This window comes from Tetranychus urticae, chromosome 1 (genome assembly GCF_039701765.1).
Source record: "Tetranychus urticae isolate SD_2017Ah chromosome 1, NJAU_TeUrti_SD_1.0, whole genome shotgun sequence".
Taxonomy (NCBI): Eukaryota; Metazoa; Arthropoda; class Arachnida; order Trombidiformes; family Tetranychidae; genus Tetranychus; species Tetranychus urticae.
The window spans coordinates 12,061,020-12,083,039 of record NC_142958.1 but is presented as its reverse complement, the minus strand read 5'-3'; the positions used below and the strand labels follow the sequence as shown (position 1 = coordinate 12,083,039).

The window sequence follows — 22,020 nt, the reverse complement described above, 5'->3', positions numbered from 1 at the left end:
AAAGTACCAAACATGTGGATGCAGCATAAAAATTATCAATTAATTGATGGAGCAATACTTAACAATGATTATTAAGATTGGCTTAGTTTTATCGTTTCCATTGATATTACTTTCATCATCTTCAACATGGTTTCTTGAATTTATCAACAGCTGATGGAACATGCTCAATTCGAAATGTTCAAATGGTTATTTTAGGATAGGATTGAGTTTTATCTGGATAGATTAATTCTGATCCTTTTCTCACTTCTATCAAACTGTTCATACAATCTTGGATCAGTAATCTACTAAAAACAGATCACTGAACTAATTACAATGTGTTTTCAACTTTCCATCGATATAATCTAGAAAATCTTTACTTTAAGTTTAATTAGAAGTTTGATTTGAATTAAGTCATCGGATTTTTTTTATTCAATCATTTTATTAATTCTCATTTGACAATGAAAAATATGATTAAAAGAGATATCATGAATAGAGTCGGACTTGATTTTTAATTTCTTTATGCAGATTTTAATGTTTGGATTACAATAAGAATTATATTCCGATTTGTAATACTTGGCTATTGCCTTCTTAATAGACAGATAATTCAATGTTTTTGAACCTGTAACTCTGGTTCGGATGATGCTTGGTTTAGTTGATGATAGTTTGGTTTAAATTGATTTAAATCATATTTTATAACCAATTTGAATGATGATTGAAAAGAAACTTTTTTGCGTGAAATTTTTGCAATATTGGAAACAGAAACACAAATTTGAATTGAATCAAATATATTTGAGAATGATGATGAATCCAAGGAAGACTGGATTGGAACAATTGATTCAATGATTAAAGACTTCAACGTTCACTTGATGGTACAGTTACTTCCAGTTTGGGTTGTATTTTACAAGCACAATGATGTGGAGCGGCAACATAACCCCATTGAGGTGCTTCATCACCAGGCTTCTTGTGCAACATGTAAACCCATCCATTACGCTCTGTACATTCGCTATTGTACAATGGCGAAATACCAACACACGATGAGGCTGAAATAGCAAACAAATTCATTCATATTAAGCCTTAAATGATGTTAACTGTGTTTATGTAACAATTACCTTTATTAGATGAACATCGATATGTATAAATAAATTGAGTCATTCCTTCTTCTTGAATAACTTCAACTTCATTATCGTATAAATCATGAGTCTTGTTGATTTGTTCCCATTGTCTATTAGTCGGACATATTTCTTCAGATGGAAACTGTTCGGTTGGGGTTTCTTCTTTAGGTACTTTTCGTTTCATCACCATCATTGATGATTGATCATCTTCCTAATTGTAAATAATCAAATAAAATAATCATGTAGCAGTAAATTTAGTAAGTAAATAATGAAAATATCACCAAAATAAAATTATATTAAATGAATGGATTTAACTTACAATTTCTGGATCATGTGTTGGAGGCTCAGATCCAATATACAAACGTTTTTGATACAATGCAGGGTGATTAACAACATGAGAGCTGTAAATTAACAAGTTAATTAAAGAAGATGAAGGAATAACAATCAGAATTTAACGAAAATTTCATGGACATTTTCTTACCTCATTTTATGAAGATGGGATCGCAGATTTGGATCTGGCTGATATTTTGTAAGTAAATCGTTTACATAACTACGAATGATTAATTTAAGTGTACCATCTGATAAATGTATCTTATGACCTTTGAAGTCGATAGGAATAAAAATTAAGCAAAAAAATTAACTTTACAAATCACTTATTAAAAGAAATTAGATTTAAGAGTAAACTTAGAGATTTGTTTACCTGCTACATTTGGAAGCCAAATTTGGATAATGGACACTAAGATAATTCCTAAAGTTGTAATTTTAACTTGACTAATCATGATTAAAGGTAAGATACACACTGTTGGCTGTGATATAACTGACCAATATATATATTGTGTAAAAATATTTAATACTAGAGAAAAGATGTTGATCAAATCGCTCTTAGGAGTCTAATAAACAAATATGGTCAATTGTTTGTACAATGTAGCGATTGAATGGACAGCCTGCATCTATTTCATTAATATTATTTTGATGACGTCCAAAATGTCCTCATCTCGATCCCATTAATTCACCTTAACTAGCCCACTCTTGTTTTACCCACTTATATCTACACTTCCACATGTCATAATTAAACAATCGCGATGACAAAACAAAATAAAGACAGGGTCATCCAAAAATATCTTCACCTTGCCTTTTCTGGAGTCCAAATTAATGACCCTTTTAACCAGTTGCATCTTTAGTGTCATTTAATTGACTGACTTTCATCTTGTCTCCATCATTTTCCTTATTATGCGGACTTATGGAAAAAGTACAATAATATTACAAATTGTTGCGTGCTTCTAATAAACATAATTCACAAACAATTGATAGTTTGATAAATACCTGTCTATATCTTCATCTTCCTGATTATGCTGATTTATGGGATCCTATATTTCCTTGCATCCGTCTCTTTGCTTTTTGCTGAAAATTGTAAGACTCCGAAAAATTGATGAAACATAAAAGATTTTAATGTAAAATGTTAAAGCATTTTGTTTTAGTTCATAACATTATTTCTGTACAAAGTTTCTGAAATCATTGGTAATTGAAGAGACGTTTAGTAGACAGTAATTCAGCTCTGTTAAATTGACTATATCAAGAAGTGATTTACATTTTCGTATAAAACTACACTACGGAACATTATTTAGATGCTCCATAGTTTCATTGGCATCTTAAATGACTAAAATCTGACTGAGATCCTGCATAGATTGAAAAGGCTTGCAATCAAGTACCCATAAAGAGAGGTCATGATCGATGTAATAGGATAAACTTTCCACGAAACAATCCAATCGAGTTTGAGAAGAAAAGCCCCAAACCAGGCAAATATAGCAACTAGTCTGAGATTCACGGCAAAACTAGAGTCCCATTGATTAAATCTGGCCGCTGGATTGAACAAAAAATTGATAATCCTTAAGATTGAAGAGGATAATGGCAAAGATGGATCAGTGATGAGTATTGGTAGAACAGATGTGAATGTAATGCAGAGAGCCAAGAAGAAAGTTTGATCTAATTCACTGCGATAAAGTATAAACAAGAAAACAAAATTGTAATTTACATGAAATTATCATACATATTGAAATAACATACCTTAATAATGGAGCTCCTAAACATAAAATTATTAGAACAATAATTAAAGAGATAAAAAGAAGATTTAATCCAATACGATTTAAATTCTTGGACACATAACTCTAATTTTAAGAAAAAAAGATAATTATTAAACCTGCGACAATGATCTTTTAATCAACCAAGTTGTTGACACTCACTTTTTCCCACAAAACGGAAAATGGCGCTCGTCCTCTGCCTCTGTATCCAATATAGCCAATAAAAAGAACCTTGAGCGGCTCAAAAATGAGAAGAAAACATGAGACCAGGGGAATTCGTTCAGCTAGAGATGCTTCTCGCCATGGATTTAAAATAAATAGCGCCAAAGTACCAGAAACTAGACTGAGAAAGTGGTGAACAAGTAATTTTACATTATGCATCGTATGATCACAGTCCTGTTGACAAAGACAAAGAAATAAAGAGTTCTGAATTAGAGTTGATTGCTAGAAATTGAACTCGAAAAAACAGACCGGCTAATCCAAACGGATAAATCAAAAGTGGATTTAACCAAATCTAATGAATTTAATGTGGATCGAAATCTTATGTTAAGCAAATGTGAACTTACCTTGCTAGTATAATGACAACCTAATGACACATCTGGTATTTAAATCACTAAGCCATACATGTAGAATCACGAAAAACCCGTAAAGACAAAGATTCAAATGTACTGAAATGAAATCAAACAATAATAATACTGATTGAATAAAATTGAATAAAAAATCTTGATTCAATCAAGCTTCTTCGTTGCTTAGCAACCAAACATATGATTGAACTTTTCAAAAGCTGGCTAATTAACCGCTGTACAAATTGTTACTTTAATAACTTGTATGTCCAAAAGCGACAAACTAATTTACCCTTGCCGAACTGGGCTCTGTGCTCAGACCTCTGTCCTCGTTTATGTTAATGGCTCTCTGCGTAAAGCGGAGCTTTTTTCTTGTGAGAGAAAAGATCAATAAAATATCTAGTAAAAGGCAAATAATGGCGAATAGAAGCAAAACAACAAATCAATGTTTAATTCAGTTACATGTTTTTATTTTTTACTAAAATTTAAATTAAAGCATAGTTAGATTGAATTAAGATCATTATTAAGTTAACCTTATTATATAGTTAACATTACTCTGGTAACCAGCTTTGTGAGTCGTAGGAATAAGCTATTCACACTCATACAATTATCTGATATTTACGTGTAAAGTCTGTTGCTTGATTCACAATAAACTGTTCATCACAAACAATTCTTTGACATTTGGACTTTTTACAACTACAAACTACATCTTTTTACATTGTCTTTTAAATTGATGAAATGAATATCGATAAGTTGCCTGATGAATGCTTATTATATATTTTCAATCTTTTCAATACATTTGGGACTCTTCTCAATTGTGCTGCAGGTAAATATAGATTTCCTCTCAATTTCATTGTTTATTATACTTTGAAAACCCTAACAATTGTCTTCAATCTATCAACAGTCTGTGAGAGATGGAAATACTTGGTTCTCGAAAGATTACACAATGTTAAATACTTAACAGGTGAGTTAAAACTTTAATATGAACGAAAAATTTGTTATTAACCAATAAAGATGATAGTAATTAACTCCTTATTTCGATAAAGATTCATTGGAAAAGGATGCTTATCCTGCTAGTTATACCATGTTCTTTAAGGATGATGAATTAGAGCGATTGGAACAATTAAAATGGTTTCCTAGACTCAAGGTTGGTTAATATCATGATAAATATGATGGTAATAGAGTCAGCAACATAAAATTAAAAAACCCAAAACCCAATCTTCAATTTTGTCAAATTGAAAAGATCAACGTTGAGATGAAAAACTATCAAATTGAACCATTTCTTACAATTTGACTAGAAACTGGAATTGAATTATCAATTCGCTATTCGATTATAAATTCGTCAAATTTACGATTCGAGGAAATGAGGATAAGGATAAAGAATATTTCTTCTTGAACAGCTCGACAAAGGTATATCCCTATCCACAAATAGCAAATGAAATGAATACAAATCATCCTTACATTTGATCAACCTTTCATTTTCAGTACTAGTACGATTGATAAGAAGTAAAAACAATTTGAGGAAGCATTGATTAACAAGTTGAAAAGTAATATTGATCATCATGTAAATAATCAAAGCCAAATTACAATATTATGCAAATCACATTAAATGCAAATAATTAAGTTTATCTTTCTCTAGATATTAGATGTTGAAAGAACACTTGATAATGATTTCATCTCAAACGTAGAAGTCAAAGGACTTCAATTTAAATGTGACTATTTTATTGATTTGGAAGATGTTATTTGTCATAATTCATCGCTTGAAATGTTAGCGATAAAAGAAGTCTCTAATTTTTTCGCCAATGAGATCCAAGGACCAAAAATGAAACAATTATTCGTAACCAGTATTGTTTCTGAATTTGCCAGTTGTGCTAGATATTTTCCGAATTTGCAACGACTTCACATTGAAAGATACGATCGTAAGCTATTCATTTTCTTGGTTTATTTGACTATCATCTTACAATGTATTCATATCTTCTTGTTTATGAAACAGGTTCCCCTTTTGATGACGAATTTTATGTTGGACCTGTTCTTGAAAAACTTGAGATTTTAGAAATATGTTTTTATCTTGATCTATACGGGGAACTAGAGCATTATCATGGATTCAGCCTCGCAGATCACTGTCCACATTTGAAAAGTGCCTTTCATTATATTCAAACTGATCAAGATTTTCATGTCAACAGTGGAATCAAAAATCATTTCTTGGAAGATTTGGTTCTTCAATTTGTTAGTATTTTTGAAAATTTAAACTCAGATTCTACAACGTTTTTTGTTTTCCTTTTTAACATGACAGCATGAAAATCAAAACTGGTCAGTTTTAAGACGCATATTGAGCAAGTACCCAAATTTGAAGCATTTGGCGGTCAGAGGAGGCGAAGCAATATCTGATAGAAATATTCCCGAACTTTTAGAGCTACTTCCTCGTATTATCCTTATTGACATCAGATACTCGCGCAAAGTAACCGAAAAGTCAACTGAATATATTGATCAGTACTGTGGACGTCATAATCGTTCAATATCATTTTACTACCAAAAATGGCCTAAAATAACAAAGAAATGGCCTCAGCTATCAGCCAAACGTGTACGAATCGGTCGTGGATTTGATTTCATGAAATACTGTTTTCTCAGAAATCATAATCGTTTACCTATTCTACTCGATCCTGATCAATAAACAGAATTTTATTGAGAATATTTAGTTTTGATTATTGAAGTTTCAATAATCATTATTTCCGAAAGGTTTTGATTGAAATTCGACCTGTATAAATATTTCTGAACAATTTTAGCAGATTGAGGTATAACCTATCAATTTTTCACAAACTTTTGTAATCTTTTTCTGAAAGTATTCTCACTTATCATGACCATCGGATACCAATCAGATATTTATTGTATTAATGGAAGGAAAGCTTCTGTTTGTCCGAAAAAAGTAATTTTAATAACTAAATAACACATAACTTTAAATATCATCAAAGTTTAGGCTTTGAACAAAATGCGATGAAACGGTATTGATCAACCGAATTTGCAGTTGCACAAATGCAAATTATTTGACGCAACATTGTATGGACACAATAAAATTGAATAAAAAATCTTGATTCAATCAAGCTTCTTTGTTGCTTAGTAACCAAACATATGATTGAACTTTTCAAAAACTGACTAATTAACCGCTGTACAAATTGTTACCAACAAGTTAGGAAATCGCTATTTGTACTTTTTCATTGTAAAATTAGGCTCCGAGACTATTTTTACTCGAAGTGCTTTTCTTGTACCATCTCATGTTGAGCTCTCATTTAGAGTTTAATTAGAGCTATTTTAGTTTTTTTTTAATTAATTGGACATTATATGTGACACAGGTTTAAAAGTTAATCGTTATTTAACCATATTAATCTAATAAATGGTATAATTTAATCTGTGTGTTTAAAATTCAGTGTTAGTGTGAAAAACTGAAAGTTTGCTCAAACAGGAGGAAGTTGATCAAAGGAAAATACAAATATTAACTGAAAACTCTCTTCAATTTCTCATTTCTCATATAATTATTGTTATTAAATCAGTAATTCTAGATATAATTGTGATTATCACCAACGAAAGTACAAAACAAAACTACCGCCAGAAGCTGTTCATCCAATGAAATCAAGTATCATCTATCAAAGTATTGAATCCAAGGAGATAACTCCTGTGTAAAAATAGGCTTTACCAACAAGTTATGTTGATGTAATTTCTCATCATGATTGAATCATAAGCTTCAGTCAATAATTGATCAAACCTGAATAATGTGTCTTCGTTTTTAACTATTATTAACATTGTTTCAAATTTAATATGGATTAATAAAATGGATTTGACATTAAGTTAAGTAAATCAGTGGATAAAAACTATCCTAAATGGGATAGATGCCAACATTTGTTATCAACTTTGGAGTGATCATGTCCTGGAATACCTTGGTTTGTTGGCGTAATCATTTCCATTCACCTTTGGCCGTCAAGTAATCCATCAGCGTAGCTATACGCTGGCCTGTTTCTCGATTTCCTAACAGTTGCTATTGTAAAGGCTGCAGTTGGTCGACGTATATCCCAATTAAGATGGCCAATTGATTGTTGCTTCGTTGGATTATTCTATGCCTTATGCATTCATGCTTCTCGAGCAGTTTACATTACATGGTTATTTAATTATGGTTCATTTTGGTCACAACTAATTTGGATTTTGTCTATCGAAGTAGGGCTATCTAGAATTGTCATCGGAAGGCTTCATGTTTTTGATGTTTTGCTGGTTTCTTTCTTGCCTTGACAATTCTTTACAATTTAGCTTTGTAAAGTTGACTGAATGAAATTATTTCACATTTTCATGATGTTGTTCAGCCAATTTCTCGAATCATTTTGTAATTTTCTTAAGAAATCTGATTTCTATAAATTATTGTATTCCCTAAAAGATCTGAAGCTTGTATTTTGTTTGTTTCTAATTCAATACACTAACGGTCTCCATAACAACATTGTTATTGAAACTGATTCTTGTAATCTCCAATTTTTTGAGTGAAATTAAATTTTAAAAAGTCATTTTGATATTCTGCAATTAAAATAAATTCTCATAATTTTTTAAATGAAAAGCATTCTTATACTTTGTTTCATCCATGGATTCAAGTTCAGAAGAATCATCTGAAATAGTTTCTGGTCATCGACCAACCAAAAAATTGGATAATATCAGGTCAAACAAATCCCTTCGGTCATCTGATAAAAGTGATGATTTATTATCAATACCCGCAGCAACCCGACCCACTTCATCTACAAATCGTCGACCCAACAAGAAGGCTTCATTTGGTGATGATTATTTAAATGAACAAGAAGTTTCAACAATTGAACCTCTTCGAATAGACACTCATGCTACAATCAACGGTGATGGTGATTCACCAACAGCATCAAGATCAAGTACCGCAACCTTTGGAGGTGGAAGTCGAACCGGCACACCACTTTTAGATCAAACAATATCAGCTGCTTTTCGAACTCGAATAAGATCCAGGATAAAAACAGTGAAAGAGTCCGTCACCAAAACACCGTTACCAACAAGACAAATAGAAGGAGTTAGTGACTTAAGTAACTTGATTGAGGCTCGATTAAAAGGTCGAAAAGATTGGCAAACATCTTTGGCCACATTACTCGATCACGGATCTAAATCATCGGGTAATCTTACTTATCCTTCACCTGATCAAAGTTACGACTTTTTTGCTTCATCTTTTAAGTCATCATCTAAAACAACCAAAGACGGATCAATTGTCAATGAACCATCGACATCTTCAAACTATGATGATGGAGATGACGGAACAGTGATTAGTGATCAAAAATTGAAACATGATGACACTATAACCATAAACTCTGATGACTCTGCAAGTGGAAAATTGTTAGTTAAACAATTGTTTGCTTCAACTGAAGAATTGCATTTGTGTGAAAGGTCAGAAGTGGAAATAAGATCGACCAGTCTACGCCGAGAAAAAGAAGCTCAATTATTAACAATCACTTCTAACGATCCAATTCCAGATCATATTAGATTTGGTCGTGGTGAAGGTTACAATCCAAGAAATGATGGTCTCTACTGTCAACCAGCACCTAAAACATTATCTCAGCGGAATATAAATAAGCTTTACCAGAGGTTATATCGTGACTCTGGATTGGCTTGGTTCCAAGGACGATTCCGTACTTTATTTGATTTACTTTGGACATATTTTACAGTTTGGATTACATTTTTTGATACTTTGAAAATCGTCTCTTCTCCTGAACTGACCTCAAGCAGCACCGATTTATACACTCTTCAGCCCACCATGTCTAAACATAAATTCATTGAATCATTTAACAAAGAAAAGACTGTCAAGTATCGAATCGAATTCAATTTACATTCTATTCAGTTTACCAATCATCTGGCATTTGGCGATGAAAATATTCTAGCTGCGAAATTGCTGAAATTATATCGCAATTACAGGGAAACTTTGACTGAAGGAACAATAACATTATTGAACAGAAAGATTGAATCGCTTAAAATATCGCTTGCAAATGTTACAGACAAAGAGTCTGAAGATAATGGCCAACAACCGAATCAGCGGTTGGAGCGTTTAATCAACTATCGTCGACAACTGAGTGAGACATTCATTGCTCGGAGGAAAGCGTTAACTCAACTGAGATCTATTTTACTTGAACTTTTAAGCACATGGGAAGAGTTGGTTGATAAAAGGCGTAATCAAGAATTTTCATCAACAACAGTAAAGTTGACCTACAAGGAAGAGGCCAATCAATTGTCTGAAGAAGAAGAAAGGAAAATTTGGAACAATTTAGTTGAAGAGGATTTCAAAATTCAATGGTCAATGGTTAAAGAAACATATGCACGGGCATTAGCTGATTACCGAAGAGATTTAAGGTCTTGGAAAAGCTGGCAAAGGTCAGTTCGTAGGTCTCCTAAACATGAAGACGATGACATGATTGAAGAAGCCAGTAGTTCAAATCTTGATGCTTCCTTAAAGAATCCTACTTCAACCCCAGAAAAAGTCAAACCTGAGCCACCACCTAAATCAATTGATGAGAATGAATTGAAGCAACAAATTTCTGCGGAAACTTTACTGTTGGATGGTCGAGTTCCTGGTGAACCCAAGTTTACCGAATTAACGCTTTCTTTCGACACTCCTCTATCTTCTGGACCTGATTGTCCTGCTTATGAGCAAAAACGTCGTTCACTAATGAAAAATTTAAAGTATTTCGTCGAAGTTAAGCTTAATGGCTCAAATCGAACCAAGACAATTGAACAAGAAGTTGACTACAATTTCGTTGTTACTTGGGATCAAAGGTTCATTGTTGACCTAACAGAGGAACCTAAAGAGATGACTTACAGTGTATGGGAAAAGAAAGGACCCGCTAAGTTGACTCGATTAACCAGCGGCATCCTTCCTTGGCCTGATGCAGTTACATTGCCAAGAGAAGATACTTTAACATTGAATGAAGAACCTTTTCAAGTTTTATCTGGTGAATCGACAGTAATTTGTTCAGGAAATTTATTTTACAGCTCAGCCTGGTCAATTGATGATTCAGGAACCATTTTAGCTCCAGCTTCAGTCTCATTATCGCACACTAACATCAATATTGATTCTTTTTCGGCTGAGGAAATCAATAGGATTAGAGATAAAACTGCTTTAATGTTGGATCCCAATGATCCAGATAACATAAAACTATTGAAAGCTATCCGTAAATATGAGCAAATGTTTCAAAATGGCACATCTCAAAAGGATGGCGAGGTTGAATCATTTTCAAGCAGAGTATTGCTAAAAAGTATTCAATTCGTGGATGAGAAGGAAATCGAGAACAATCCTAGATTCAAATTGATCAAACTACGAGCCAGTAAACACGATAAATTCAATGGGATTCCTGTTCCTTTATTAGAAAGAGAAATACCTTTAACGATATTTTCAGATACAAATGGAACTAGAGATTCATCTGTTCGATCGGCTAAAGGGATTGAAGCCAAACGAGAAAAGGCTTTAGCAGTACTATTCAAAATTCGAAGCAAACTGATGAATCAATCCGAAGGCTGTATTGATAGACCAAGGACTTGGGATGATATTGTTTCTGAGCCAGATTCTCATGGAATGTAAGTAAATACTCTTTTCTTTGAGTTTATTGGTTTACGATCAACTAATTTTCACTTATTTTATCAGAGATCTTGGTTTTCATTTCTTCTTGCCTTCACATAATCGCCGTCCTTTACATCCAACACGAAAGGAACGGAAAAAGATATCTGGCCCATTATCAGGCAACTCGCAAGTTCAACTTATAATCACAATCATGCACGCTTTCAATGTTCCTGTTAGAATTGAAAATGGGGCCCAAACTTCAGAAGAGTCCGAGAATAGGCGTGATAAACTAAACTCTGAACTTGGAGGTAATAGCATTTGTTAGTGTAATTTGCATCAATTTTGATCTTAATTTAAACAATTGATTTGATATCTTATGCATATACAGAGTTAACTTATGAAAGCCGTGTAAGTCCATTTGTTGAGGTTGTTTTTCAACGTCAAATTGAAAGGACCAACACTGCATATGGCGCTCAACCTACTTGGAACGAAACTCTTTCCCTTGCTTTGAAGTAAGTTTGATGTTTGTTGCTAAAAAGACACAAATAACACATTTATGCACAACTTGACAGAGTTACTGCAAAACAAATGGTCAAAAACAGGTAAAAATAAACTTTTTTCAATTTTGGACGCTGTTCGTTTGTAGAGAAATGAAAACTGAGTCCGGTAGGGTTATTTAAAAGTTTCTCAAATGGACAGTTATCGATAAAATCGAGCCCAAAGTTGAAACTTCGACCTTATTTTGTACAATAATGGAAGCTCATTTTTTCATGAAATTTCTTTTGCTGATGTACATTTTGCTGGTGCACCAGAAGATGGACTTATTTTGTGAACTAAACCCTTATATTTTCGATAAAACAGATCAGTTCAATTTTCGATTAAACGTGTCGCATTCTGTGACCATAATACTTAGAGAGATGAAACTTATTTTTGGTCGATAAAAACTATTTGTACACCTCATGTATCAAATAACTCTTCCGATCTATCAACAGTTCTCGCGATATTGGCCATTAACCTAAAAAGTTCGAGACTAAATATTTCGAGAATGAAATCATTTACAATTACCATTCTTCGACCAAACATTAAAGCTTATTAAAAGCTTTTATTTACTCGAATAATGAGTCATTCAAAATGCTACAAAAAAAGTTATAGCCCTGTGTTACTTATGTGGTCAAATTTGAGTTTAGTTTATAAAGATAAATGATGTTTCTTATCAGTTATGAGGATATTCATTATTATATGAAACAGCTCAGATTTTCTTAGGTATTCAGCCATTCTATGTTATAGCCCATAGTACAATCTAATGTTTGGTCAAAGAATGGTAGTTGTAGGTGATTCCATTCTCGAAATATTGAGTCTCGAACTTTTTAGGTTAATGGCCAATATCGAGAGAACTGTTGATAGATCGGAAAAGTGAGTTGATACATGATGTGTACAAATAGTTTTTATGGACCAAAAATAAGTTTCATCTCTCTAAGTATTATGGTCACAGAATGCGACACGTTTAATTTAAAATTGAACTGATCTGTTTTACAGAAAAAAGAAAATTTTATTGCACGAATAAAGTTCATTTTCTGTTTTTTCATCAAAATGTTCATCAGCAAAAGGAATTTCATGAAAAAATCTGCTTCCATAATTGTACAAAATAAGGTCGAAGTTTAAACTTTGGGCTCGATTTTATCGATAACTGTCCATTTGAGAAACTTTTAAATAGCACTAACGGGCTCAGTTTTTAATTCTCTACAAACTAAACTTCATTAAAATTTAGACTTTGTTATTTTTACCCGTTTTTGACCATTTGTTTTGCAGAAACTTGTGTATTCTTGTCAATTTGTGTATAAACTTGATAATTGTGTTATTTGTGTCTTTTTAGCAACAACCAGGTTAGCTCTTATTAACCATAATAGCATCTGAGTTTAAAAATTCATTTAAAACCGCTTTTTATCATCAGGGCACCCAATGATGATTTCAGTCCGTCTAATTTGATCACAATCAATGACTGGGTTTATCTCAATCTATTTGATGAAATTTCAATCAATTCTAATGACACATCAGGAGCAATTATATCGCAAAGGTTGGAAAGACGATGGTTGGGATCATTGAAGATACCATTTTCAACGTTATATTTCAACTCCAAGATAGAGGGAACATTCAAACTAAATACTCCGCCAGTCCTCTTAGGCTATGAATACGATTCTCGTTTCTTTGAACTTAATCAACACCTTTCCAGTTCAGATGTTTCTACCACACCAAACACCTATTTAACCCTATTCTTAACAATTGATCCAACCTTACAGCTTCCTGAACCATTAACTCTCAAAGTAAATCATATTTTTCGAAAAAACTGAATTTCTAATCCAAAACGAGTGCTAATGTTAAGCTTGTCTAATTGTTGTATTTTTTGTCTCTTGTTAGTGTGACTCGAAAGAATCTGAAAAAATCTTGATCCATGGTAGGAAATGGGAATCTTTGGGTCGAACTGAATTCCCCGAAAGAGCAATTCGAGCCTTTGCCATTGACTTGGAAGCTCAATTTGTTTTAATTACACGATACATAAGACCAATCAAACCACCAGAAAGCCTATTAACCAACATATCATTAGCAGACGAAGCAATGCACAGATTAGCTCGTTTTGTCTCACTGATTCCGTCCATTCCAGATAACTTTGCTGTCCCTGGAACTGAAGATATTTGGATTCCTTGTGATCAATTCCTTGACATGTTGATTGGTGATGAAGAGGAACATGCGATTCTTTTGTGTAACTTTTTCCTTTACTTGGGCAAAAGAGCTGGAGTCATCCTTGGATTTGGTATTCCTGAAGGTTTAACTGCTTATGTTATCGTATGGGAGTACACTGGTCAAGAACCTTCGGTTTGGAACCCGATTTCGGGTGAAAAGTATAACATTAGAGACAGTTATATTCCGCTTAATGCAGTCGGAACCATATTCACCAGTGAAAATGTAATTTTACTTTAAATTTTGGTCCAACCAAGAAATGAAAGCAATCAATTTTATCATTTTCAGGTTTATGCTAACATTCAAAAGCAGGATCATCCAAACAGGTTGAATTATGATGTGACTAAAGCCAGTTGTTGGAAACCCTTATTCAATCGTAAATTTCCTAATCCAGGACTTACAAGTATTCAGGTGAGTAAAGACTTGTGTTTCAGGGCAACTATTTCCCTTCTCAAAAAGATCAACTGCTAATTGTTTATCATTTTTCAGCCTGAAATGATTGATTATGAGCCAATTGATGAAGAATACATTAAACAGTTGCAAAATAACCTGGAAAAAAATCTAAGAGAAAGTCTAATGAGATGGCGAAAGAATTCACGAACATTTTTCAATAGAACAGCGATTCAACAGATTCGTAAAATACTTCCAAGGTAAATAATTTAATGCTGCTTTAATTGAAGCTGCCTTGATTAATTTGATTCGACATTGACTTTACTCTTCCGAATAGACTGGAAAAGAAACTTGGTCGGCTTCAACAAAATGATCTGATCACAGAGTTGCAAGATATACTAACTGTTCACAAGGTAATTGCTCATAATGAGTTTGAATGATTAATTAATTTTTCATTTTATCAATAATTCATGTTATAGATGATTGGATTTCCATTGAATATGCCTTATACAAGTGAAAAAGCCATTACTGAAGCTGTCTATGCAACAGGATTACATTTGATTGAAGATCGTAAAGTTGATTTTGCTTTGGCCGTTTATTTACATCCATATCCATGTAACCTCATGTCTGTTTGGGTTTACATTGCTGCTCTATTAAAAGACAAATGAAATGCTTTTATTCATACAACAATGGATGCCGCGTTTTCATTAAATATTTTTCGACTTTTGTTTAACATTTCAGAAGTAATTTTCATTTTGTCCTGCATATCATATAATTTTGACCAAAAGATTTCTTGTTATTACTGTAACAGCCAACGTTTCTGCGAAATCAACATAAAGTGAATAATATTTTGTTTCAAGTGAACATAATCTCCATTCATTTACCTGAAAACCCAAAATTAACCAGAATTTATTTGTTGCATTTCAACTGTTTAACCAGAAATTTTATTGCGTATGAATGGTTTAAATTATTTTAGTTACAAGTAAATGATCAAATTTCCATTAAATATGGAATGATAGTGGATATAATCTTCATTCTATTCTTAAGAAATTCACAAATAACAAACTTATCTTTCTACCCTGATTTCATTATTCATTGTTTGGAAAGCATTATTCTTGTTGGGTAATTCATAGTAAATACATGTATAAGATTTTTTATTTCGATATAAAAATGATATTACTTGATAAACTGATGAAAAAAAGTATAAAAGCTGATGATATAAAACACATACGCATCAGTTAATCAACAAGTTTCATTAAAAGACATTAAATTTTTCCTTTTATGCAAAAACCTTGAAAATGATCTTCACTCTCTTCGTTGTCTTTGCTGTTGCTTCTTCAGCTCTTGGTGAATGTCCAGTTCCTCCAACTGTTCCTGGTGCTGATATTGGCAAAGTAAGTTCATAATGATATAATGTGTTTAGCTAGTTTTGACTTAATCCATTAATTAGGCGCTTGATTGAACTAGATTGCCGGCCGATGGTATGAAATTTCCGGATCGCAGCTGGGAGGCTCCCAAGAAAGAGTTACATGTCTTACACAGGATTTCACTCCTCGAGAGGATGGAGACTTCAATTTTACAATGCTTGGAACTCAACATGAGTAAGTAAGCTGAATTGAGATGATTTCAATTGTTTTTAATGCCATTATTCACCCATCTTCTAGTGGTTCAATGAATATTGAACAATTGTTGGCCATACGTACTGGTAGTCAAAATTCAATCGACCTCAATGATATGGCCAAAAGTAAGTAATTTTTGCCTGCTTTATAAGATACATTATGCTTGACAATTCAACAATTGATCAATATACATATTATTTTTCATTAAGATTAATAGCTATCATAATTTTTCATTGATTTCTAGGGCTTCCATATCAAGTTACTCTCTATGTAGCCGATACTGATTACGAGAACTATTTAGCTACTTACAGTTGTATTCACATCCCTGGTTATTCAAACATAAGTAAGTATCACTAGAGCTGGTTAACTAGATGTCTTTTTATTTAAATTGACTTTTATTAATACTAATAATTATTCAACTTATTATCTCAGTATACGGGTGGGTTTTATCAAGGACTAACACCATGAGTGATGAAAAATATGCTGAACTGAACGATTTGTTGGTTAATAAAGTTGGCGTTCCTAGCGATGTATTTGGACCAATAATCCAAAAAGATTGTAAATACTGGTCCCTTTCCCCTCAATAATATTCAAATTCGAATAAAATTTAATTTTCATTGCACTGATTGTTACCGAAAAAACCTAATTTACATAAATAAATATTTCATTGCATGAAATACAATATTCTATAGAACTTACTAACCTGTGTCTAAAAATTTCTAGACAATTCAGATAAATGCGATTTTCTCGGAAACTAGTTTAAATATAATTTCAAAATTTTCAGGAATTGCTTAGGGCACTATGAGCTATCATGTATATAAAGGAAAAAAATTTCGGACAATGAACACTGTCTCTATTCATGATGAGTTTGAGAGGGTTGAAAAGTGCATGTTTAAACATTTTTTCTATACATAGTTCAGAGTGTAAAAGAGCAGAAATTGTTCGAAAATTTTGTGATTGTGGTGTTCCCCGCTCAATAGCTAATAAATATTATAATGAATTATCAAATGATTCATTTTCTGGCCTGATCTTGCTTCATCACATTACTCACTCCGAACAATTGCAGCTTTTGATGAACTTTCGATTCCTTTTGTTCCTAAGTCATCTAATCCCCCTGCAGTACCTGAACTTCGCCCAATTGAAGTATTTTGGAGTGGTATACCTTCATTTCGCCACTAAAGACGATTTCAAGATGATCTTCTTAAGGCTAGAGAGGGGTTTAACTCATTTTCAGAGCCTTATTTTGCTCAATTATTTTTACATATTGTTAGTTTCAATTTCACAATTTAATTTAAGATGGAAATCATTAATAGTATGGGAAGCTACAGAAAAATCAATTCACTGTGAATTTTATATAATTTTAACAAAAAAATGAATTGAACTCATATTAAGGTGTAAGGAGTATATACGGCAAGCTATTGGAAATTCATTAGATTTACTTGATCATCTTTGTACTAATTTAAATGTGAATAAATTTCAAACAAAATTTTGCCCCTTTTCGTAAGTTAAGTGAGTTTAAAGCGATTAAAAAGATCAAGCTTAGAAGCTTTAGTGGCGAAATGGAGGTGAACCTTTTGGAGTCACCTTAAATCTAAAGTTTATGCTGATGGATTTTGTGCTGAAAACACCAAAGAATTGATTAAAAGAATAAAAACTATGGTGAAAAAATTCCCAGAAACCTATTTCAAAGACCTCATGAAAAATCTTAAACTGAAAGTAGATTTAGCCTCCGAGCAAGGATTAAGTTATATCCGTGAAAAGCTCTAATCTTTAGCTTCAAATTGACCCTAAATTTACTTTGAAATTTCAAATATTTAATTAAATAAATCAAATTATTCAACTTGTCCAGAAATTTTTAGACACAGGTTACGTACTTGTATGAATCGCCGATCAAGAATAACACTCTTCAAACTATAAATAATCAATTCAAGATAAGCTTGTTTTTGTGAATTTCATTAGAATTGAATGAAGATTGTCATGTGCTGATTATATTGGTTTCATATTGATTGTTATATCGATGACGAGAAACGATTTGGTCACAATTTGAAAGTTTATTTAAAATCCTTTATTAAAAATCCAATTGAAAAGACCCAAATTCACAATTTCGTAGCTTTCTTTTCAATTCAATTCAAATGTCAAATTTCTGTTGACGATCCAACTGGTTATTAAGTTGGCTGCTAAAGGTGTTGAGCACCACAACAATATTGCCGAATTTTTCATTACAAGAAACTGATTACCATTAAAGTAGCTAAAAGTCAAGTTGTCGCTGGAGTTAATTATGAAGTTAAATTCTTGATTGGTGAGACTGATTGTACTAAATCAGTTGCCTATGCTGGTTCATGTGAAGTATCTCCTGATGTAAGTTTTCATTTTGAATTTATGTATACAAGATTAACTATTTAAAAATTATAAATTCATCCGATTCCTTGTGTCTTCAATTTTACACAGGCAATCCCTGAATTGCGTACTTACAATAATTTCGGGTTAGACCCTGTCTTGAATCTGAACAAATCACCCAAGCCTCTTGTGCTCCTGCTAAATAACTTCACAGACAAATGCCCTCAACATTTTCTTCTGTTCAATAATATAAATTTGGAAGGAATCAACGTTGAGCCAATCGATACTAAGTTTTTCTCAAGCCATTAATTGTGTTTCTTACTCCTATTGTCAAAAAATTGCAAATAAAACAAATAAATGATTCTGTTATTGAAATGCTCTTCAGTTCAATTTATTTCAAAAAATCGGTCAACGATTTGACACTTTTACGGTGTGCTAGTCATTCAATCCCATTGATAGCATATTAAAATTTGAAATCACTATACAAAGCTGAAAAATACGCAATATCTAAGCGTAGAATATTATCATAAGCTATAAAAGTGATAGAGATTCACCAATTCAATCAATTTATCATCAAACAGTACCAGACTAGAATGAATTTTTCATTCTTAACCATTTTCTAAATATTCTTCGCCCATCCAGCTTCAACATCTTTGGCTGAGTTGTCAAGTTCCAAGTCAATTTCTGTGCACAATATCCAAGCAGTCCTGGTTGCTAGGTCAAATGCACTCAAAGAGTAAGAATCATAAGTTCATACTAAAAATATTGTCATGATGAATGATGATATCGTCAATAATCTTGAAAATCTTTACCCTAGTAACAAAATTAGAAATTTTTTTAGTTGTTAGCTTAAAGAATGAGTTTTTTCATTTCAAAATGAATATCATTAATTTGACAAAATCTAAAGATTTCAACATTTTGGATTTCTTATTCTGAAAATGGTTTTTATTAACAGTTTTTTTATGTCGATTGATTGTCAGCTACAGGATCGGCTTTTTCCACCACTTTTTTCACCGTGGTGTCTATACATCCCTTATTAATCGACATCATATCCCAAAAGGGGCCAAAACTTTGCTTTTTGAGTTAAGAGTTTCGACTTGATGAACTTTCAGGGACATAATAACTGGAACTGTTTACTTTAAAAAGTTTCTCTGATCATAAGTTTTTGATAAAATCGCTTTCAAAGCTCAAACTTAACTTTTAGATGTGGAACCAGATTTTTTTATTTTTTCTCATTGACAATTGTCAATGAACACTATTTACTCAAAAAAGAGTCGAAAAACGTTCCGTAGTGGACAATTTACTCTTATTTGAGTAAACACTACTTTTTGAGTAAAATTCGATTCAATTTATATTAAGTTTTTTCCTGTGATTCTAAAGAATAATATAAGACTCAAGTCGTATGAAAAATTTAAGATTCCACATTTGAGATTCTTAAGGTTAAGAATCATCAAAGATGTAGTGACGTCATCAACATTAAATTTACCTGAGTTTATAGGGTTTTGAACCCAGGACCTACATGACACTGCACTGTCCTCTAAACCACTCGGCTACAAAGAGAGAACTAAGATTAATGTAGCTATAAATAAAGTCTACAATAGTTAAAGTTCTGAATTAAATTGTAAGTGGTTAAGTCTTGATGAATCTCCAGTGTTTGATTCTGCTGCGAGTCTCTATGATTCTAGCCTTTCTATTCAGATAAACTTTCCACATGATTAAGTGCTTAAATCTCGAATTTCTGATTCTTGAATAAAAGATTCTTATTTAAAATACGGAGATTCTCTACTTAAATTCGCTTTATCAAAGGTCTTGTTTTTTTATTTTTGTAACATCTTTTTGTTTTCTCAAATTTTCATTTCAAGATTTGATTTTTGCCAGTCTGAATCATAATTTATGATTTGTAAGTAGTTTTTTAACCAAAATTTACTAAAAATTTGTATGATTCACAATTATGTGAATTATTTGTTTTAAATGATAAAAAAGAAGTAAAAAAAGATTCCACGAAAATTTCCGAAAATTTTTCAGTAAATATTAATTAAACGGTTACTCAAAAAAAATTTTATGGTCATTGGGAATGGTTTTTCACCAAAAATTTGAGTCTTTAAATGTGGATTGAATCTACATTCAGTGAAAATAAATTTACGATCATTCATGACTGGGGTTCAGTTTGTGAATAATAAATGCAAGGTAAAAACAGATTTCAATAAATTTGTTATTTGTGCATTTCATAAGAAATCAATCAAGATTTTATTCACTGACATGCATATTTATTGAGAAAATTTGATCATTGAATTAGAAATTATTTCTTTTAAAGCATTACAATCAACATAAAATTCTTGATTAAACAGTTATATTGTGTAATTATTTCTCTAGAATTTCCATTGAATAGACTGAATCATAATTTTTGGCACTTGAGATAAATTTCAAACGAATATCATACAAGAGTAAAAATATAGAGCATCAGGTGATAAGAATAAAACAAAGCAAAGGAGGATGTCAAAAATGGCCTACTAATTAAATTTTTTCGAACATATTTTTTCCGGTGTAAATTTGTGTGCTTATTACGAATATTCATTCTAAATTTTCATTGCACGCATAGTTTTTGAGATATAGGCCAAAAATGCTAAAATCCAAAATAAGCGCTGAAGCAAGCTGATTTTGTCTGTGCATATATATTTAATCACGAGTAAGTCGATAGTCTACAAAAAAAGTTCGAAAAAATAGCCAAAGCTAGATTTTTCGTAAAAATTGTATTTTTCATATCCGTTCCAATAGTAAATCAACTAATAGTTTCTGAAGCAAGCTGATTTTTTCTGTGCACATGTATTTTAGCATAAATAAGCAGACGATGTTTGAATAATGTATCATCGCCAATATATCAAGAGCACAAGCTATTGAAAATAATACGTACCTTTCCACAGCTCTTTTCAATGTACAGCCTGATAATCTTGTGGTGATAGCAGATGGAACATACTTTTACCATCAGAAGAGTTTAAATTCAGATCTAACACGTAGGGATTGGTCACAACAGAAGAACAGAAACTTAGTCAAATCCATGATTATGTGTTGTGCCAACGGTTAAATACTTGACATATATTGCACTGCTGCAGCTTCAGATAATGATGCGACAATTTTAAGCATATCATGAGCACCAACAGCGAAGCTCAAAATTTCTTTCAACCTGGCGATTTCTTTATACTTGATCGTGGCTTTAGAGATTGTATCTCTTTCCTCAGAAGTAAAGACTTCAATGCCTATATGCCAGCATACAAGCCAAGCCGAGCATCACAACTTTCCACAGATGGTGCGAATAAAACCAGAAAAGTAACTAAAGTTCGTTACGTTATTGAATGCATGAATGGACTAATGAAAGGTATAAAAGTTAAAAGATGGAACAATTTTTGCACAGATATAATAATGAATACTTTACTTCCCACTTTTAAAACTTATATATCATAGGTCAGTTCAGAATGATTCGAGAAGTCTTGCCAAACAAGAGCTTGCATAAACTTGACGCAATTTTAAGAGTTTGTTGCGCTCTTGTCAACGCATTTCATCAAAGAATTGAGTCGGACGTTGGATACCAGACTCAAATAGCTGAAACAATACTTTCGA

The 22,020-nt window shown here is 32.2% G+C and overlaps 5 protein-coding genes across 5 annotated transcripts; 3 read left to right on the top strand and 2 right to left on the bottom strand.

Moving 5' to 3' along the window:
* Positions 1–462: 462 nt before the first annotated feature.
* LOC107361120 (uncharacterized) lies at positions 463–2,552 on the bottom strand. The gene is made up of 6 exons (XM_089268235.1): positions 2,415–2,552; positions 1,792–2,328; positions 1,573–1,690; positions 1,411–1,492; positions 1,089–1,302; positions 463–1,019 (listed from the first exon to the last, which is right to left on the bottom strand). The coding sequence occupies exons 2-6, from the start codon at positions 1,868–1,870 to the stop codon at positions 832–834; spliced, it is 681 nt and encodes a 226-aa protein (XP_089124361.1). The 5' UTR covers positions 1,871–2,328; positions 2,415–2,552; the 3' UTR covers positions 463–831.
* On the bottom strand, positions 2,536–3,853 carry LOC107361398 (uncharacterized). Its single transcript, XM_015928223.3, has 4 exons — positions 3,736–3,853; positions 3,332–3,565; positions 3,156–3,256; positions 2,536–3,082 (listed from the first exon to the last, which is right to left on the bottom strand). Exons 2-4 carry the CDS (start codon positions 3,548–3,550, stop codon positions 2,749–2,751), a joined length of 654 nt encoding a protein of 217 aa, XP_015783709.1. The 5' UTR covers positions 3,551–3,565; positions 3,736–3,853; the 3' UTR covers positions 2,536–2,748.
* Positions 3,854–4,314: 461 nt separating this feature from the next.
* LOC107361397 (uncharacterized) lies at positions 4,315–6,434 on the top strand. The gene is made up of 6 exons (XM_015928221.3): positions 4,315–4,558; positions 4,637–4,696; positions 4,779–4,879; positions 5,372–5,651; positions 5,726–5,958; positions 6,026–6,434. Exons 1-6 carry the CDS (start codon positions 4,471–4,473, stop codon positions 6,401–6,403), a joined length of 1,140 nt encoding a protein of 379 aa, XP_015783707.1. The 5' UTR covers positions 4,315–4,470; the 3' UTR covers positions 6,404–6,434.
* A 1,589-nt stretch (positions 6,435–8,023) lies between these two features.
* Positions 8,024–15,259, top strand: Cc2d2a (Coiled-coil and C2 domain containing 2A). Its single transcript, XM_015928319.3, has 9 exons — positions 8,024–11,340; positions 11,408–11,631; positions 11,712–11,835; positions 13,275–13,644; positions 13,739–14,284; positions 14,348–14,470; positions 14,549–14,709; positions 14,787–14,862; positions 14,929–15,259. The coding sequence occupies exons 1-9, from the start codon at positions 8,348–8,350 to the stop codon at positions 15,115–15,117; spliced, it is 4,806 nt and encodes a 1,601-aa protein (XP_015783805.2). The 5' UTR covers positions 8,024–8,347; the 3' UTR covers positions 15,118–15,259.
* A 421-nt stretch (positions 15,260–15,680) lies between these two features.
* LOC107361410 (apolipoprotein D-like) lies at positions 15,681–16,690 on the top strand. Its single transcript, XM_015928239.3, has 5 exons — positions 15,681–15,843; positions 15,917–16,050; positions 16,114–16,193; positions 16,313–16,411; positions 16,501–16,690. Exons 1-5 carry the CDS (start codon positions 15,748–15,750, stop codon positions 16,653–16,655), a joined length of 564 nt encoding a protein of 187 aa, XP_015783725.1. The 5' UTR covers positions 15,681–15,747; the 3' UTR covers positions 16,656–16,690.
* The last annotated feature ends 5,330 nt before the right edge of the window (positions 16,691–22,020 follow it).

Bases quoted from the DNA above. Each gene is read 5' to 3' on its own strand.
- LOC107361397 (XM_015928221.3), top strand. From the start codon at position 4,471: ATGAATATCGATAAGTTGCCTGATGAATGCTTATTATATATTTTCAAT. The intron at 4,559-4,636 runs GTAAATATAGAT...ATCTATCAACAG, and splicing joins TCTTCTCAATTGTGCTGCAG to TCTGTGAGAGATGGAAATAC. The intron at 5,959-6,025 runs GTTAGTATTTTT...TTAACATGACAG, and splicing joins AAGATTTGGTTCTTCAATTT to CATGAAAATCAAAACTGGTC.
- LOC107361410 (XM_015928239.3), top strand. From the start codon at position 15,748: ATGATCTTCACTCTCTTCGTTGTCTTTGCTGTTGCTTCTTCAGCTCTT. The intron at 16,194-16,312 runs GTAAGTAATTTT...ATTGATTTCTAG, and splicing joins CCTCAATGATATGGCCAAAA to GGCTTCCATATCAAGTTACT. The intron at 16,412-16,500 runs GTAAGTATCACT...TTATTATCTCAG, and splicing joins CCCTGGTTATTCAAACATAA to TATACGGGTGGGTTTTATCA.
- LOC107361120 (XM_089268235.1), bottom strand. From the start codon at position 1,870: ATGATTAGTCAAGTTAAAATTACAACTTTAGGAATTATCTTAGTGTCC. The intron at 1,691-1,791 runs GTAAACAAATCT...TCGACTTCAAAG, and splicing joins TTGGCTTCCAAATGTAGCAG to GTCATAAGATACATTTATCA. The intron at 1,303-1,410 runs GTAAGTTAAATC...ATTTACAATTAG, and splicing joins CAACACATGATCCAGAAATT to GAAGATGATCAATCATCAAT.
- LOC107361398 (XM_015928223.3), bottom strand. From the start codon at position 3,550: ATGCATAATGTAAAATTACTTGTTCACCACTTTCTCAGTCTAGTTTCT. The intron at 3,257-3,331 runs GTGAGTGTCAAC...TCTTAAAATTAG, and splicing joins TTTCCGTTTTGTGGGAAAAA to AGTTATGTGTCCAAGAATTT. The intron at 3,083-3,155 runs GTATGTTATTTC...ACTTTATCGCAG, and splicing joins TTAGGAGCTCCATTATTAAG to TGAATTAGATCAAACTTTCT.
- Cc2d2a (XM_015928319.3), top strand. From the start codon at position 8,348: ATGGATTCAAGTTCAGAAGAATCATCTGAAATAGTTTCTGGTCATCGA. The intron at 11,341-11,407 runs GTAAGTAAATAC...TTATTTTATCAG, and splicing joins GAGCCAGATTCTCATGGAAT to AGATCTTGGTTTTCATTTCT. The intron at 11,632-11,711 runs GTAATAGCATTT...ATGCATATACAG, and splicing joins ACTAAACTCTGAACTTGGAG to AGTTAACTTATGAAAGCCGT.